We start from the raw sequence: 19,045 nt of genomic DNA, 5'->3' as shown, positions 1-19,045 counted from the left end.
AAATGAAGCATTAGCCCCTTGAAAATTCTTAGTCCCAGTTCTACCTTTTTAATCATTCTTTTCAAGATAATATTTTGAGACATTATGCTTTTACAAATTTACACTGGTCGGAATATACAAAAAGTAAAGCCTTTTGAGTTTCAACACTAACTATGAACACAAATTGAAAACAAAACTACAAAATTATTACCACCATGGCTGCGTCCCTTTTTGTCCCTTATTATACGCTCCCTACCAAATTAATAAGGGGAACAAAAAAGTAAAATCCTCAACAATTAAGAAAAATTAAAATGTCGATTAAAACGTATACAAGATAAGAGTGTTGAGAAAATTAGGAAGCTACACAAATTAACATAGAAGCTCAATCATGATGTGTCTATACCTACACAAATTAAATAATATCTTGCCAGAAGGAGTTATTTGCTTCATCATCCAGACTTTTTTCCCATGCATCAAATCCCTTGCATTCTGAGATATCATAACTTGGAATTTCAATCTGCTCAACTAGTGCTGGAAGTGAATATTCTGAATTATCAACATTAGACACTTTAGTAAATCCATTAATAATCATGTTATTCTCCAAAATATTCCGATTTAGGACCATACTGTCCGATGAATTATTCGAAATTGGAGAGGGTTCATTTGTATTTGTCACGTTAGTAAGGATTTGATCATATGGGGCAGAATTATTGTACAATTGTTGCATGGGAAAATTTTCTTGTACTAAAGATGGAATTAATGGAGGAGAATTTAGGACTTGAATTATGTTTTGAATAAGATGGATTTTGGCCATTTCAGTCAATTCCGCTTGTAACATAAGAGCAGATTCAAAAGGATTCATCAAATTAGAAAGGCTAAGAAGCAAATTTGGATCAGTTATTGGTTGATGTGTTACTGGATCAATCCCAGACTTAAGAAGCTTTTTCTTGATATGGGTGTTCCACAAATTCTTGATTTCATTATCAGTCCTTCCTGGAAGATGAGCTGCAATTCTTGACCATCTACAAGAAGATATATAATAATGTTAATGCAAAAATAAAAACCGGAAATCTACTAATATAAAAGGGGATTTAACTTATATCAACCGACAATTTAAAAAATTATTACGCTATAGCAATACTATTTAACATGTTGCATAGAACCCGTAACTTGTACTATAGTTTACATCCACTATAAAATGTGAGTTTTAACTTATATATATTGACATGTGAAGAATTTTTACACTATCAAGTGTATTCTAACATGTCGTAGACTCATAGTAGGTAGGTGATATTATTCGAAAGGTAACTAAATAGTGCAAAATTTTTTAATTTTTGTACCGTCATTATATATGGAGGTTAGTTAAACTTTAAAAGGGTACCATCAATGGGTTAAAATCATGAAAATATCAAGAACCAAGTGAAATATGGTAAAAAAATTATGTTGTCTAATCCCACTTATTTATATATTTACCCGAAGTTATCTTTTAGGTGACCTGATGGTATAAGAATTATTTTATATTGTCAACCAATGGAAATTAACCTCTAAAATGGAACAATGGATTTTCTTTTTTAACAATGGATTAAGAACATGAAAATATCAAGAAAAAAGGAAGATATTGAGTGGTCTTACTTGTTTCCAAGAACAGAATGAAGGTTGATGATCATTTCCTCTTCTTCTTCTGAAAAACCCCCTCTTTTAATATCAGGCCTTAGATAATTTGTCCACCTTAATCTACAACTTTTGCCACATCTGTTTAAGCCTGCTCTCTTGGGGACTAATTGCCAATTTCCATGGCCATGTTCTTGAATATATTCCATTAGCTTTTCATCTTCTTCAGTTGTCCATGGGCCTTTCTTCAAATCATTGTCTAATTTGCCAGACGGCGGATATCTCCCCATTTTCAAATGAAAGAATGAAAAAGTACTTACAAAGTTAAAGATTTTTCTGAAGGACTGATGAGAAGATCGGAAAAGGTACAATTTTGGGAAAAAATGGAGAGAATTGTGACGGTTTATATAATTGCATGGAAGTCAGTTTGTATACTATAGCAAGAAGTCAACTAATTTCTTCATTTTATATTACACAACAAAGCTTCAGGCAACACGGCAAAAGATGATCGAGGTCATCAAATTGTATTAAACTAATAAGAATTAGGTAATATTGCTACTGTCAATTTCACAAGCAGAGTGAGATTTTTCTGTCAACATATCTTAAAAAACGTGTTGGTAAGCCACCAAGATAATTTCTTTTGGATTATAGTTCTTTTTGGTTGATTATGTTTTACTTCACTCCAAGTTTTGTCATCCTCACAAACTTGCATCCCCCATCGAAAGCTTGACATGTGTTGTACAACTTTTAAATTTATTGTCCCATTTTATTTTGCCCTTGAGTAAATTACATTTTGTAAGGCTCATCACAATCTCCAACTCCTCTTATGCTACTTATTTCTTTTTAAAGTTTTTCTCAATAATGTCACGTGATAACTTTACCTCAATTTATGTGATACTTTTTATTTATCGAGAGTCAATTTGATTTTATTTTAAGTTAAATTGAATTAAATACAACAAGTTGCAACTCTTATTATATCAATATCATCAATAAATACGTTTTAAAATGTTGGTCAAAGTTCACATAGTTTAAATCTTGAAAAACGAAAAGTACCATATAAATTGAGACAAAAAAAGTACGTTGCATCATATATGAGATTTTTTGGGTAATTTAATCAAACCGAAACTGTATATTAATCTAAAATCTTACTTAATATCTTTTGAAAAATTATTAAAAGAGCCATCACAACTTTTACTCTATTTCTGATGATCCCACTAATAAAAGCCAAATATTTTTTTATACAGAAAATAATATCAATATTAAAAACTAATAGTTATTAGATAAGTTCCACTTTTCCTGGATACATGATTTCGCGTTGTATTGTGAAAACGTGTTATTATATTTATAATAATTGAGAATAACTATTTGTAAATATTAAGTTACAGTAAACGTTATGGAATTGCATTCAGTATAGGTTTACTTTTTCAAGTTAAACAAAAGAGTATGAGACTTATAAGCTTTTTATTTTTCTTGGACTTCCACATATTGCACTATGATATAAATGTATTAAGAGATTAAAACACATTTGACATTGCACATATTCAGTGTTTGATGAATCCGTCTTATGGAATGGGTTAATTAAAATAGAAATTTGGAATGTTATTTGCTGAATAAAAAAGTATAGATTCCAGTACTACCATTGATTATGACATTCCTCGAGAGGTTTTGGACTTAGGCATTCTCATGACCAATCAATCGAATTCTTATATGATGAGCTTGCTATCAATAATGGTTTGAGGATAGTAGTTTTCTGTTAGTTATTACTTTCAGCTTAAAATTGACGCTTGCGTTTATTTTTCTTCTAGGAATGTCTAAACAAGAGAATGAACCAAGATACTTTGTTTTGAGCTTCAAAGTTAGTTAAAATATAATTGCAACAAAGGTTGAAATACCCAAAACATTAAAGAAAAATAAAGAAGAGAATTTGTAAATAAATGATAAGCTTCATCTGTAGACTCCTGCTAACTGATGTATCATTTTGTTGCACATTTTGCATGTATATGTCTATCACTTCTCCGCTATTAACAAATCATAGTATCCTTACTTATGGGATGTTGAAAATTATGTTAGCATTTCTTGAATATCAAAATATCTTTCTATGATAAGTTGGTTGGTCAATATCTATTGATTTAATTCACAAAGATTAAGGAAAGGTAATCCTACATATAGTCAAACTCAATTTGAGATATTGAAATGTATACTCTAAAAAAATTTCATTAAAATAAAAAGAAGAGGTATTTTTATATCACACATTTATTTGAAAAACAAAAAGAAACTCTAGAATAAGAAAATTGTTCTTCTTTAACTCTCAAATTATGATTTTATTTTTAAGAATTTGCAGAAACTGTTGAACTATTTTTTCAATAGCTTAATGCCAAAAAGAACGGACTGAAAAAGATTGCAAATTTAACTCTTAATATTGGTTTGGGCCCGGCTTAGCACAGACCAAATGTCACTAGTGTGTATATATATCATTTTTTTGCGCGGATTGCCCTTCTTTTGGGGTGGTCTTTAAATTTTGCCCCTCAAATTTGTGGTCTTTAAATTTTGCCCCTCATATTTGTGGTCTTTAAATTTTGCCCTTCGCTTGGAAAGGTGGGCGAAGACTTGAGGTTCTGAGTTCGAACTCCCGCTCAGGCGTAAAATAAAAAAATAACTTCGCAAGGCAGGGCTGGGGGCGTGTATGCCGAATCCGGCATACAATCCTTAAAGAAAAACTAAAGTTATGCCGGATCCGGCATAACTAAAAGTTTGCCCCATAAGGCAGAACTTTTCCTTAAAGCATTGTTTAGTTATGCCTTATGGGGAAGACTTTTATTAAGGCATAACCAAAAGTATACCCCATAAGGCAAGAACTTTTCCTTAAGGCATAGACTTTGTCTTATAAGGCAAACTTTTAGTTATGCCTTAAGGAAAAGTTCCGCCTTATGGGGTATACTTTTAGTTATGTCTTATGGGGCACACTTTTAGTTAAGGCATAACTAAAAATTTACCTTGAAAAGTAACAAAAAAAATATATAATATATATATATATATATATATATATATATATATATATGCCTCAAGGCAAAGTCTGCCCTCTCCGGCAGACTTTTAGTTAAACATAATTAAAAGTCTACCAGTGGGGGCATAGCGTAATTCAAACTCTGCCTTGCGAATTTTTTTAATTTTTTTTTTGACTGAGCAGGGGTTCGAACCAGGAATCCATGGGTTTTAGCCGAAGAGCAAAATTTAAAGACCACAAATATGAGGGGCAAAATTTAAAGACCACCCCAAAGAAGGGCAATTCGCATAAATGAAAAATTACTACAATCTCAAAAAATATTTTAAATTTGAACCCATAATTTAAAAATCATAACAGGCTTGGTGGTAAGAATCTAAATATTGAACCTATCAAATTTAAATTCTGAATATGTCATTCATTATTGGACAACAATTTTCCCTTTTCAAGGATCAATCTGTACCGATTTCCAGTTGAGTTTTAGTTAGAATCACGAGAAGTAAAAAGTGTGAAATATTTTAGGAGAGGAAGCAGTATTTTTCAGGTTTTTTTCTTCATCTAACTGATTACTTGGTTCGTTTAATTATTATTTGCATAACATAATTAAGTATGTTGCTCCAAGAAATGGTGGCTGATTTTGGATCTTAGTTGCAGAAGTCAATCAGTACTATTTGTGCTTTTGGTTACCCCACATTACCAATTATTACTAATTCCAGAAGACAGAAATAAATAAAAGTTCTTTGAGCATTAATAAATCATATGCAAACAAAACACTTATGTTCCTTTCTCTTGAGTTTCATGCCACTGGATCATTTACCTACCTGTCTTTTCTGATCAATTTATCCAAGTAAATGCTCCTTGATCCTCTAAACTGATACACTGATGAGACTCATCCAGGAGACATGTTGAACTTTTTGAATTTATCTTGCAAAACATACATATTGCAACAAATCACTTCCCCTATTGTTAACTACAAAGATTTAAGAGCTTAATATATAAAAATTATAGGTCATTTAAATATAATTATTCACAATACACGAAACTGGCTATCTGAAATAAGGTAATATAAAAAGTTAAATACCACTAATAGAGTTAAAAAAAAAGCCAATGAATATAAGTTAAATTCGAAATTTCATCTGATGGTTCAACTGATTAGGTAGAAGAGGTTTTCAGGCCTTATTGCGTCAATGACTATCTGGTGATGAAGAAAGCTTTGGGGAAGCTAGTTGAATGTCATGAGTCATTTTTTTCTGTTCAATATACTCAAAATGAATGGGAAGCAGGTGAAGTACGGGTTGAACATTTTGCTGCATCAATGAAATTGTTGAAATGTACTCAAAATTAATCAAAATTATTTATATTTCAGCGATAATTAATTCTCAAATGACTAAAGTTGTAGTATTTGTTTGAACCAAATATTGTCAATGATTAGGTCTCTATTGGCTACTTTCAATTCTTTGATTGCGATAGTTATATATATATTTTAATCCTCTCAAAAGCATCATCGAAATTGTCACTATTTTTGTCACTTTGTATACCTTATCATATCTAGCGAGCTTCGACACTATTTTCTTTCAAATGTTGAAAGTGTCTCTAAGGTTATAACCTGTACTTTGAATGTGGCTCTTGGATAGTTCATCACCCTCTCCACTATTAAGAGCTTTGAATATATTCTTTTATGTCTTCTTCGTCAATCCTAATGCAATATTTAATAGGAACATGTACAAAAATGGAAGTCACGTACATATCATAGAAAAGTTGAGAGAAACGTGATTCATGGTTGATCCGTACCATCTATTTATGTAACAATTCACCAATTAAACAATTATACTATTATCTCAATTCCAAGCTTCTTGATTTGGATCGATTATATGAATCTTAGCTATTCATGCCATTCTATTAGTTCTCTTCATAATTTGGATTCTTTCTAACACTACAATTAGTATTCGACATTCTTATGGTAGACATATTTGACCTAATGTAAGAGAGCGTACCACATGACTAAGCATTCATTCTAACTAGTTGGTATAGCCAATAGATATGGATCTTTTTTCTTTTTAATTTGCTCTATATTTCACTAAGCTCTGCATGAGTGTCAAAAGATTCTAGCTCTCCGGGACACGTTATTTATTGTAATTTAGATTTTCCTCGACCTCTTTTAATTAATTTAGCACGTATATTCAATCAATCACTATGGTTTCACACCTGCAGATTTGTGCATCTGGAGGTTTACAAATATGTAGGATATGACCAAACTAGGTCAAGTGACATTCTCTAACTTTATCCTCTTGTGTGATATATACTTGACAATTAATTTTGCTGAAATATGCACTTTAATTTGTTATCAGAGTCCCTGAAAATGTTCTATATGTAATTGAAATGCTAGGCTTTTGCTAAGTTTGACCAAACACTGGCGATGCTATATGTTTCTTATGGAGATAAATAATATTGACACATAAGTTCTTAGGGGGCAAGTAAAAAGAATTTGAATTACAAGTAACAACAAGTTAAATAATGGTTTGAAATTATAAAGTACGTTGACATCATATCTGGTTTGTTAGTCAATGAGGGTGTTAGGAATAAGGTGGGAATTCTTCTCTTTTTCTTTATTTCATTTAATTTAAATACAAATCTAACCGTGTAAGGAAAGCGTAAAAAAAGTACATCAATGTGTGAAAATTTATGCCATGGATAGCATTCGAAATACATGAATCCAAAGTTTTTGGTTGGAATTTACTACCTAACTATTGATTTAATTTCAGGGGATAAGGGCTTTTCCCTTTCTAAAAGAGATTTCTTAGAGGTCAATTCCCCATTTTCATGACTGTCAATTTTTCAGATTGAACCATGTTTATTCACTATCTTTGACATTTTACAAAGCAATATTAAAATTACGATAAGGTTTAGCGGAGAAGCTGGTAGAACAATATATTAATTAAACCTTATTGAATTATAACTCAATATTTTTCAAATGTTCTTAAATATAAACTCTGGCTTTGACCTTTTGATTTTTGTTAATGAATAATTTGATGAGTTTGTCGGCCTAGAGGAAATACAGCAACTTTTACCTCTTAATTGGCCACTTCCACAAAATCTTGCAGATGTTCGACCACTCATGTCATATGGCTACAGGTTCCTCACTCTTTCCTTAATTAGGTGTATATATTTGTTCTTAATTAAGATTATCTTGAATAATATCAAAATTCTTTTTCAAATCCGTTATAACTAAACAGCAGCTGCTTCATAAGTTAATGATTTTTACTACTATACTTTATCTAGAACATTAAAGTTCTATCCATGACCTAGTCTAACAACGTACAGAAAATAAAATACGCTTCAGAGACAATAAAATAAAAAGAATATCAAGGATACACAATAATGGTTACATATATAACTGTTGATTCACCAATAGTTGCCGTGATATCAGTCTAAACCTGATGGATAAGAAAGAATAAAGTAACTTGCACTGATAGATTCAACTTTCGCTCTAAGTTGAATTAAGAGCGGGAGATTCGGATCTTGTCTAATAAATATCATAATAATAATTTTCCCTAAAAATTATCTTTCCGGTATTTTAATTTATTGATGAGTGGCAAAATATTTTCTTGGGGAAAATATATATTAAAAGTTAATAATAATATTTCAAATCAAAGAGTGCTTTCATGAAAATTTTGAGTTCTAAAGAATAATAATAGTATCTAAATGTTAATTATAACAAATAATATAAGGTTAAAAGTTTATATTTTCTTAAGGACAATGACTTTCACCCATAAGGGAGAGAAGTTTATCATTTTCCACTTTTGATGGAAAATGTGTTCGATAATCAACATTAGAAAATGACCTTTTTTTGTGATCATTTAAACATTTTTTGGAAATGGCTTACGTCATATACCAACTAACACTCCTTAAATACACTGACAGTGTAAAAAAAGATCATACTATCAAATAGAATTACGCGTTGTAAAAAAAAAAAAATCGTTCGCGTGTTGTATTCAATACACATATAACATGAGCAACTGGGTTGCTAATGAGGGGAGAATTGCCCAAGTTCATATAAGAAGTCTCAAACACCCTTCTCACAACCGATGTGGGAGAATCAAACCCCCCCCCCCCCCCCCCCCCCCACACACACACACACACACACATGTGCGCGCACCTGGGACTGGATATCTGGAGCATGGATGATATAAGATGGGGCCCAACATTGGGTGAACTATGAATTGAGATGAGCCTGACTTTGATATCATATTATAAAAAAAAATGGACCGTGGGCCTAACAACCCCAAAAGCTAGCTCATGGGTAGAGGAATTGCCGAAGTCCTTATAAGAAGTCAAACACCCATCCCATAACTGATGTGAGAGAATCAACAATTATCTGATCTATCCTGTTTTCTAGGTTATTAATTTCATTAATTATGAACAATTATATGGAATTACTCAATTAACCTGTAAAATTATTTTATTATATCAGTTTATGAATTGCTTAACTAACTCTAATGTCCTTTTCAGACTATACAAACTTGTTGGAAGCTACAACCAACTTTAGTGAAAATCTGTCGGCTCATTGGCCATGGTTTAGGGAGTTGTTAAAAGCTTCCTTTTAACGTGCATTAAAGCAATTAGCGGGGAAGATACATTATTCTTTCAAATATATTCCTAACCGACTAATTAAATCCTAGTTTAATTGATCTTTTATCCTTTAGCTGTTGTTCGTTGATTCCCATTGGTATATCTCAAAAACAAAGAAGTAATATATAGATGTGATGTTGAATGGTGCATAGGGTGTAGGCTTTATCTTCTATATGTTGTGTAACTAAGAAGTTTAATGTAGGCTGCAGAACTTTGAATGAGAAATTAGTAAAAGATCGATTGGATAGGATTATAAGTTGCGAGTTGGAATTGCTAATTAAAGAGTGTGGAACTGTGAGTTAAATTCTTTTATCATTTAATTAACAATTGGGTACGTAGTAAGTAGTACTCACTCAGTTTCAATTTATTTGTTAACGTGACTAGACACGGAATTTAATAAAATACACTTTTAAATTTTATGGTCTTACATTAATGATTTATAAAATGTACCAAAATCCTATTTAATTTTGTAGCCTTAAATATGCCACGTAAATGTTGATATTAAAGAATTGTCAAATTAAGAATTTTTTAAAAAACAGACCAAAATAGAAAGTAAAAAAAAATTGAAATGGAGGGAATATAAGCTATTTCAGCAACATCCACATGTGGGCTATGCATATAACGATCAATAAATGCACGAATTTGATGATTCACATTGATGAACATATCCACAGAACCATGCATATATATATATGCATATGCTTACTATCAAAGTTTCATTAAATAACTTAACAAATTTGTTATGTATGCAAGTTAATGTCCATCCACAAATTAACTTAACAATTTTGACTGGAATACACACGCAAAAGAAACGAATCGAAGTCATGCTTATCGGACATCAGTTGAGGATCCTCAATCCTCATCATGTAACAAGTGTACAACAACAACAACAACAACAACATACCCAGTGAAATCCCACAATGTGAAGTCTGGGGAGGGTAAAGTGTACGCAGACCATACCCCTATCTCGGAAGACAGGGAGGCTGTTTCCGAAAGACCCTCGGCTCAAGAGAAATCACAACGAGAAAGGTTAGATAAGCACAAACAGTTCAAAGCAGAATGCAAATGAAACTAAAGAAGGCGAATAAGTCAGAATAAAGCAGTCTGGAAAAAAAGGGAACAGTAGCTACCACAGATAAATAAGATAATCGAAGTACAAGAAACCACATATAGTAGCAAGAAACAAAAGGCAATAGACTATAGATCGAAACAACGACTACCTACTAGCCTTCTACCCTAAGCTGAGTCCTCCAAAACCTCCTATCTAGGGTCATGTCCTCGGTAAGCTGAACCTGCGCCATGTCCTGTCTCAGCACCTCTCCCCAATACTTTTTCGGCCTACCCCGACCTAGTCTGAAACCATCCATAGCTAACCTCTCACACCTCCGCACTGGAGCGTCTCTGCCTCTCCTCCTCACATACTCAAACCATCTCAGCCTCGCTTCTCTCATCTTGTCCTCCACTGATGCTACTCTAACCTTATCCCAGATATCTTCATTCCTAATCCTATCTTGCCTGGTGTGCCCACACATCCATCGCAGCATTCTCATTTCCGCAACTTTCATCTTTTGGACATGAGAGCTCTTGATTGCCCAACACTCGGCCCCGTACAACAAGGTCGGTCTCACAACCACTTTGTAGAACCTGCCTTTAAGTTTTAGTGGAACCTTCTTATCACACAACACTCCTGAAGCAAGCCTCCATTTCATCCACCCTGCGCCAATACGATGTGAGACATCGTCATCAATATTCCCATTTTCTTGTATAATAAACCCGAGATATTTGAAACTTCTTTTCTTTGGGATGACCTGAGTACCAAGCCTCACTTCCACGCCAGACTCATGTGTCACGTCATTGAACTTGCATTCCATGTACTCTGTCTTGGTCCTACTCAACTTGAACCCTTTAGACTCTAGAGTTTGTCTCCAGACCTCCAGCTTAGCGTTCACTCCGCTGCGTGTCTCGTCGATCAAGACTATGCCATCCGCAAATAACATACACCATGGCACCTCACCTTGAATTCGCCGCGTCAGACAATCCATCACTAGAGCAAATAAAAATGGGCTAAGAGCTGATCCTTGGTGCAACCCCATCTCCACTGGAAAGTACTCCGAGTCTCCTCCTACTGTCCCTACCCTGGTCTTGGCTCCCTCATACATGTCCTTGATCGCCCTAGTGTACGCTACAGGTACACCTTTGGCCTCCAAGCATCTCCATAAAACCTCTCTTGGCACTTTGTCGTAAGCCTTTTCTAGGTCGAAGAAAACCATGTGCAGGTCCTTCTTCCTCTCCCTATACTGCTCCACCAGTCTCCTCACAAGATGGATGGCTTCTGTAGTCGAGCGCCCCGGCATGAATCCGAACTGGTTCTCTAAAATGGGCACGCCTCTTCTCACCCTCATCTCCACCACCCTTTCCCACACCTTCATAGTGTGGCTTATCAGCTTGATCCCTCTATAGTTGTTGCAACTTTGAATATCACCTTTGTTCTTATACAAAGGGACCATCATACTCCACCTCCATTCCTCAGGCATCTTCGCCGTCTTAAAAATAACATTAAACAATCCAGTCAACCACTCCAAACCTGCCCTGCCCGCACTCTTCCAAAACTCCCCAGGGATCTCGTCAGGACCGGTAGCTCTTCCCCTGCGCATCCTGCGAACAACACCCTTAACCTCCTCCACCTTTATACTCCTACAATACCCAAGGTCGCGGCGCCTCTCAGAGTACTCCAAATCTCCCAACACAATGTCTCTCTCACCTTCCTCGTTCAAGAGTTTATAAAAGTATGACTGCCATCTCCGTCTAATGAGAGCTTCCTCTACCAATACTTTTCCATCCTCGTCCTTGACGCACTTTACTCGATCTAAGTCCCGTGCCTTTCTCTCCCTCACCTTAGCTAGCCTGAACAACTTCTTATCCCCGCCTTTTTCCTCTAGTTCTGCATATAGACGTTCGAAAGCTGCCGTTTTTGCCGCCGAAACTGCCAACTTTGCTTCCTTTCTCGCAATCTTATACGTTTCCCTATTCGTCCGCTTCTCCTCCTCATCTTTGCTGTCTACCAACCTCGTGTACGCCACTTTCTTAGCTTCCACCTTTTCCTGGACTTCTCTATTCCACCACCAGTCCTCACGTCGCCTACCATGGCGACCTCTCGAGACTCCTAGGACATCTCTAGCTGTTTCCCTAATGAAGCTCGCCGTCCTATCCCACATACTGCTCGCGTCCCACCTACTCTCCCAATCCCCCATAGCCATAAACTTCTCCCCCATTTCCTGGGCACTCGACAAAGTCAGACTCCCCCACCTGATCCTTGGCAGGTCATCCGCGACCCTCTTTCTCTTCTTCCTCGTAATCCCCAAATCCATCACCAAAATCTTATGTTGGGTCGTAAGGTTCTCACCCGGAATGACCTTACAGTCTTTACAAAGACCTTTATCCTTTTTTTTAAGGAGCAAAAAGTCTATCTGCGTCGCAACCGTCGAACTACGAAAGGTTACCAAGTGCTGCTCCCTCTTCGGGAAACGCGAGTTGGCTACTACCAATCCAAAGGCTTTAGCGAAATCCAGAAGTGAGACTCCTCCTCCATTCCTGACTCCGAGGCTGAAACCTCCATGCTCATCATCATAACCCCCCGAGGTTGAGCCGATGTGTCCATTGAAATCTCCTCCTATGAATAACTTCTCGGTGGGCGGTATACCTCCCACTACTTCATCCAAATCCTCCCAGAAGCGCCTCTTCTCCTCCTCGTCCAAGCCCGCTTGTGGCGTGTAAGCACTAATAATGTTCAAGGTAAACCCTTCCACAACTAACTTAACCGCCATCATCCGGTCATTTACCCTTCTAACCTGTACGGCCTGGTCCCTTAGCTCACTATCTACTAAAATACCTACCCCATTCCTATACATTGACTTACCCGAGAACCATAACTTATACCCGTCCACATCCTTAGCTTTAGATCCTACCCATTTGGTCTCCTGGATGCAAGCTATATTAATCTTCCTCTCCTTAAGAATCTTAACTAGCTCTATAGACTTCCCCGTCAAAGTCCCAATGTTCCAGGACCCTACTCTCAACCTAGACGCTCCTTGACACTACTTACCCCCTCTAACCCTAGCCCTCGTCCCCGACCGAGAACCTTACCCTAGTCTACCATCACTCACTATAGCCACTAAGGGGAATAAAATCAAATCAAAAATCTATCTAAAACAAACAAGAATCAATACTAAAGAACAATTATCAAGAGACTATATGCAAGTCAGGTTACTATGACAAGAAAGATAGCACTATAAGATAAAGGAATAAAGGCAAGAATTTAAAGTCAAGAGTCAAGAATGTGTAGCAGGAAAGATTTCACAAGGTTAAAAGACACATGAATTAATATGAGCCACCAGAGGTACCAACTCCAGGTGAAAACAATTTCAAAACAAAAAACAAAAAAACCTGTTCCACGCCGGAGTACTGTTCACGCCGGAGCACTGTTCACCATCGGAGCACTGTTCACAAGTGTATCTATAATATAATCCCGTAGCTATACATATACTATTATAATTTTGCTATGTTGATTCTGTGATTTGACTATAATTTTTCGAGCTTCGACTTATGAAATCTTGTTTGGTAAATAATGCATCTTCCGTAAATAATGCATGCATCCATGCCACTTAATGATCGTCACTGTATGCTTGAAATGGTGAAAGGAAATTGGAAGAAATTTAATATTCCCGTGGATTTTCCCTTTTGTTAAAAGGATATATATTTTATATATAATATATGTACACGTCAGTGGCGGAGCCAGGATTTTCTGTAAGGGGGTTCAAAAATATGAAGAAGTAAACATACGAAGAAGCCAAGGGGGTTCAACACCTACCATATATACATAAAAAAAAGAATTTTAACCTTCAATATACACTGTAATTTTCTGCTGAACCCCCTCGGTTACACTTAGCTCCGCCCATGGTACACGTGCGCTCATATTGGTCTGATACTTGTCTGCTTTAATACTATGTTGACATATTTGACCCAGTGATAGAGTCAGAATTCTCACTACGAGGGTTCAAAATATGAAAAAGTAAACACACGAAGAAGCCAAAAGGGTTCCACGTCTGCTATATATACATAAAAAAATAATTATAATCATGTATAAACAGTGTAATTTCCGCCGAAGGAGGTTCGGATGGAACCCCTTGGCCCTTCCTCCCTCCACTCCTGATGTGACCATCTCACTTGAAAGTTTAAATTTCTAAAGAAAACATATTTTAATTTTTTAATTATGTCTTCAATGGGAAGAATGGTTTAAGACATTTTAGTAGTTTTTATAATATTCAATCCACTTTTGACATCCGTAAAAGTAAGGTGAATACTGACGACGATGAGTATTATCTGTTCTTTTTAATTATCATAGTAAAAAATGAAAAATGTTGACCCTTCATGCTTTGTATTGCTTTAATCTTGGCTTTGAATGTTGAGGAACTGGAGACTACTCATAGTGCTGGGTTCAGTCCCACATCGATTTTTTTAGGGTTTGGATTCAATTTGGGGTTTTATATAAAGAACTCCCAACTCACATTTTTGAGAGACCTAAAATTGGATATTCACAAATATTCACTCAAAAACTCGATTCCTTTGAGTTTTGGCAAATAACTGCTTTGAAACTTCGATCTTCGAGTTTAAGTTAAAATTTTAAAGTACTTTCTTTATTTTGTGGCTGAATCGTGGGTTTGAGGAGCAAAAGGATCTCCAAGTTCGAACTCGACCAAAGACTGCACTCCAAAAAGGTAATTCCCTTTCCCTTAAGTTAATTTTTTATGCTTTAATATTTATGTCTTAAATTGTTGTTATGTGAGTTTATTTTTATGTAGATTAGTCTTAGTTTAATTTTGTTTTTAGTAAAGTCCTAGTTATTGTTAGTCTAGATTAGTTGCTTATTCATCATTCTTATGTGTTTAACTAGATATATGTTCATAGTTTGTATTAATCTTGTTTGTTGTTTAAGTAGGATTAGAAATGTGGAACCTCTATTTGATTCTGTCGAAGTGCTTACTTGTTTAAATTAGTTGATGTATAGTTTGCGCACCACGCCTAAGTACTTGCCATTGATTTATGTTAATATGTAAAAAGTTGTTTACTTGCTCGTTTGAGATCAGAACTTTTAGTTTGTTGGCCATATATGAGAATGCTTACTTGTTTTTTTGTGGTTCATTGTTAACTGTTGCCCATGTCTATTCCTTTATACTGTTTTTCATTGATCTTAGTTAACCATAGTCATACATTTAATTGACCATTAAGGAGCTGTTTAGTATGTGTTTGTCCCTCACAAGTCTGTCAAATCAAGAATGGTAGTTGGTTAAGTTTGGTCTGTATACTTTAGTGAACCATGTTATTAGTTGAGGTCTGCAGCCTTGTTTAAGAGATGCTATATATATTTCATTTGATTAACTACAAGTTTATAATTCATTTAAATGTCCTTCTTTTGTGTTGTTTAACTATACCTGCTACCCTGAACATCAGTAAACAGTTTGGTTACCTTATATGAACCCATAGAGTAGTATCTCCTTGAAACTGGGTCTGTCTAAAAGTAAAAAATGGTATCCTGTGGGTGTTGAAACTCTGTTTGCTCTCATGTGTGGTCTGTTTAAAGGGTCTATGCCCCTTTCACTTAAAATTGAGTATTTTGAAAATCTCCAGTTTTAAAGTGCTTATACTCAGTTTACACATAGGTAGAATCTGTTATACTTGAGTAAACAGGTTATGATTTAAAAATCATTAACAAGACGTAGTCACTTAAATATGAGGGATTATATGTGTAACTTACCTAGGACCAAGAAAAAGGGGACAAGACTTAGAGTTTCTAGTCAAACTCAGTCAAGTCTCTTCTCATTTGGTTGCTGGGGTTCCCTATATGAAATCATATATTATGGGACCCTCTAGGGTAAATAAGGGGATTAATATACTCAGACCATTCAGTGTTGTTAAAACAATCCTTTAAAATTTAAGTTTCCTTTCAAAAGAGTGTAAAAATCCGTGGCTTTCCCTTTCAGTAAAACTGTGTGTTTGAAATTATGACTTTGCTGGGTTGATTTCCATGAAAATCCCATCCTTTTTTCCCTTGTGTGTTGTTGATACATGTGATGTATAGTGGGTGTATACAAAATATACATGACTTCTATACACCATGGGGTAGACAAAGAAGTATATTTTGTATACCCTTTGAACAAATTCTGAAACCTGTTTATTATGTAACAGTTCACTTTTTACGCAGTGTTAAGGCATAAAAGGCTACTACGAACTCGTTGGTGCTCTTTCGGACTTTGTTTTGAAAAAGAGTCGCCACCTAATTTTTAGAAAACTAGGAAAACCAGTTGTGAAGGGTTTATTCAAATACTGTGAAAAATTGTTAACGTCCAAATCCACTCCTCAAAGAGAAAGTGTACACGGTCGTATGCAATATAATTTACCCAATTATGAGTCAGGATCGATCTCACAGGGAACAATATACTAGGCGGTTAAGAAATTAAGGAACTTTGACTTACCAAGCTAAGCCAAACGATAGATAATATTTTGGTTTTTGAGAAAATTATAACTAATGCGGAAATGTAAACTAACCTAGAAAGCAAGTAAAATGATCAATGGCCACAAGCATGGATACAAGAAACTCTCAAGTAACGATCCAATGTAGTTTAGGATTTTACAACTAAGAGCGGGTTCATGTTAATAGATTATGATTTCTAAAATCTCATTGAAAGTCTTCCAACCAAATCAATGAATTTCACTCTAAGCTTTTCCAAGCCTTAGAGTGTGATATCAAGCACAACCAATTGAATCTCAAGTAACTTTCCTATTCCTAGCTCAAGTTATTAGATGGGTTTAATGACCCAAATTCTTGTTAATTAATCTTTCCCAACCTAGATTTTCTCTTCTGAGCTCAATCAAAGTAAATGGGTGAGTCGTAGGGTTAGCTAATCCCTTAAGAAACATTAAAGAACAAGATTAATTAAATCAACAAAGACCCACTTCAATAGCAATAAAAATCATTCAATACAAAAGTAAAACAAGAGTTTCATCCAACACTTTAATCATAGACTATTTCCATAAACAAGATTCAAGTGAAGAAAATAAATACTACACACTTAGATATACAATACAAAGCAAGGAATTGAAGAAATGAATTAAAGGTTTAAGAAATGCTCAACCAAATCTTCAAATCTTCAACCCCAAAGTGTGGTGTAGGAACCTAGTCTCCAAAACTTGTATGAAATGGCCAAAGATAATGTTTTACAAACCCTAAAAGAGTATTTATAACATTCCAAAACGGGAATAAATTGTGGACAAAAATCCCCTACGTGTAGCACATGCTGCAGCAAGTGTTACTCGCAGGCACAACATGCTGCAGCAAGTGCTACTCGCAGATGCTGCATGCACAACATGCTGTAGCAAGTGCTGCCAGAAAGTGCTGATTGTTCTATTTTTGCTCTATTTTGCTCCGTTATGCTCTCCGGGCATCTTATCCTACAAAAACGACATAAATACACAAAAAGTAACAACATAAGTGCTTGAAGAGTCACAAAAGCTTAAGGAATTAGCATCGAATATCCCGTAATTTCGTGGCACATCAACACTCCTAACTTAAAGTCTTTGCTTGTCCTCAAGCAAAAACAAAACTAAAATCTCAATGAGGATCCATCAATACAAGCTTAGGTAGTGCTACTATCATTTTCAAAGCACATTCTTCAACTAAGCACAACCCTCATGACTTTGGTTGGTACCAACAATCAGGCTACAAGCATGTGAAACTTCAACCAAATAACTCCCTCATTTCAAAATACAATTTCAAGAATGCAATAAAAATTCAAAACAATCAAGCAACAACACTCAAGCCTCAATAAGTGACTCAAAACCACTAGCTTACTAGATGTGCCCAGTTGACTCAACTTGGAACTTTTCAACATTGCCAATCTATCTTAATTCATATGCCCTCACAAGAAAGAAAGTCCCAAAATCACTATATTCACAACAACAACACAAGGGACATAAACACAAAGTCACTCACACTCAACAAAGAAATTCTAGTGCTAACAAATATCACACCATAAGCTTGCCCTTATTTTCAATCATCACTAACTCAAGAACATTCGGTTGGAGATCACATATGGACTTTTTAAGCTTGTACTGTGGGCTTAGGGATGGGTAGGATAAGTATTTGGGATACAAGTGACTAAGCCCTCCTTGAACATTACACAATACCTTTTATCCACTTTCCTCTTCATTTCAAAACATCACTCCTTCCTTTGCATACTAGTTTTCCCAATTATTCCAATTTCTTTTTGTGCAACCATTTTCTTGATTTCTAGTTTTTTTTCTCAAAGATACATTTTTTTGCACAAAAAGTTTGAAACCTTTTTGTATTTTTCAAATTTTCTTCATTTCTTTTGACTTTTCCACAACATCAATCTTCACCACTTCTCAAGCAACACTAACACCCCCAACTTAGGCTTTTGGCCTCAAATTCACAATTTAACGTTCAAGGAGGAAAAGGTTCGAAAGAGAGAATTTCGTCAAGAAGGGTAAAGACTTGTAATATGGCAATCAAAGGAAAGGTCATAGGCTCAAATGAGGGTTACTAGTGATATTATTTATGCAATGGTAGGATAGAAAGGCTAAAGAGGCTTTTTCAAAAATAACAAAGATAGCCCAAGGTCATCTCTCCAACCAACATAATCAAAATTAGCATTGAAAGACTAACCGAGCAAGTTCTAGATGATAAAAGTAAGTACAAGAATTATTCAATAAACACTCACCACACATGGCATATGAACTAGTCAAGATGGA

At 35.2% G+C, this 19,045-nt stretch overlaps 1 protein-coding gene across 1 annotated transcript; it reads right to left on the bottom strand.

Annotated features, from left to right (window-relative positions):
• Window positions 1-202: 202 nt before the first annotated feature.
• LOC132635313 (transcription factor MYB53-like) lies at window positions 203-2,002 on the bottom strand. The gene is made up of 2 exons (XM_060351642.1): window positions 1,612-2,002; window positions 203-1,001 (listed from the first exon to the last, which is right to left on the bottom strand). Exons 1-2 carry the CDS (start codon window positions 1,878-1,880, stop codon window positions 392-394), a joined length of 879 nt encoding a protein of 292 aa, XP_060207625.1. The 5' UTR covers window positions 1,881-2,002; the 3' UTR covers window positions 203-391.
• Between the last annotated feature and the right edge of the window lie 17,043 nt (window positions 2,003-19,045).

This window comes from Lycium barbarum, chromosome 4, assembly GCF_019175385.1.
Source record: "Lycium barbarum isolate Lr01 chromosome 4, ASM1917538v2, whole genome shotgun sequence".
NCBI classification, from domain to species: domain Eukaryota; kingdom Viridiplantae; phylum Streptophyta; class Magnoliopsida; order Solanales; family Solanaceae; genus Lycium; species Lycium barbarum.
This window is presented reverse-complemented; position numbering and strand designations above follow the sequence as displayed.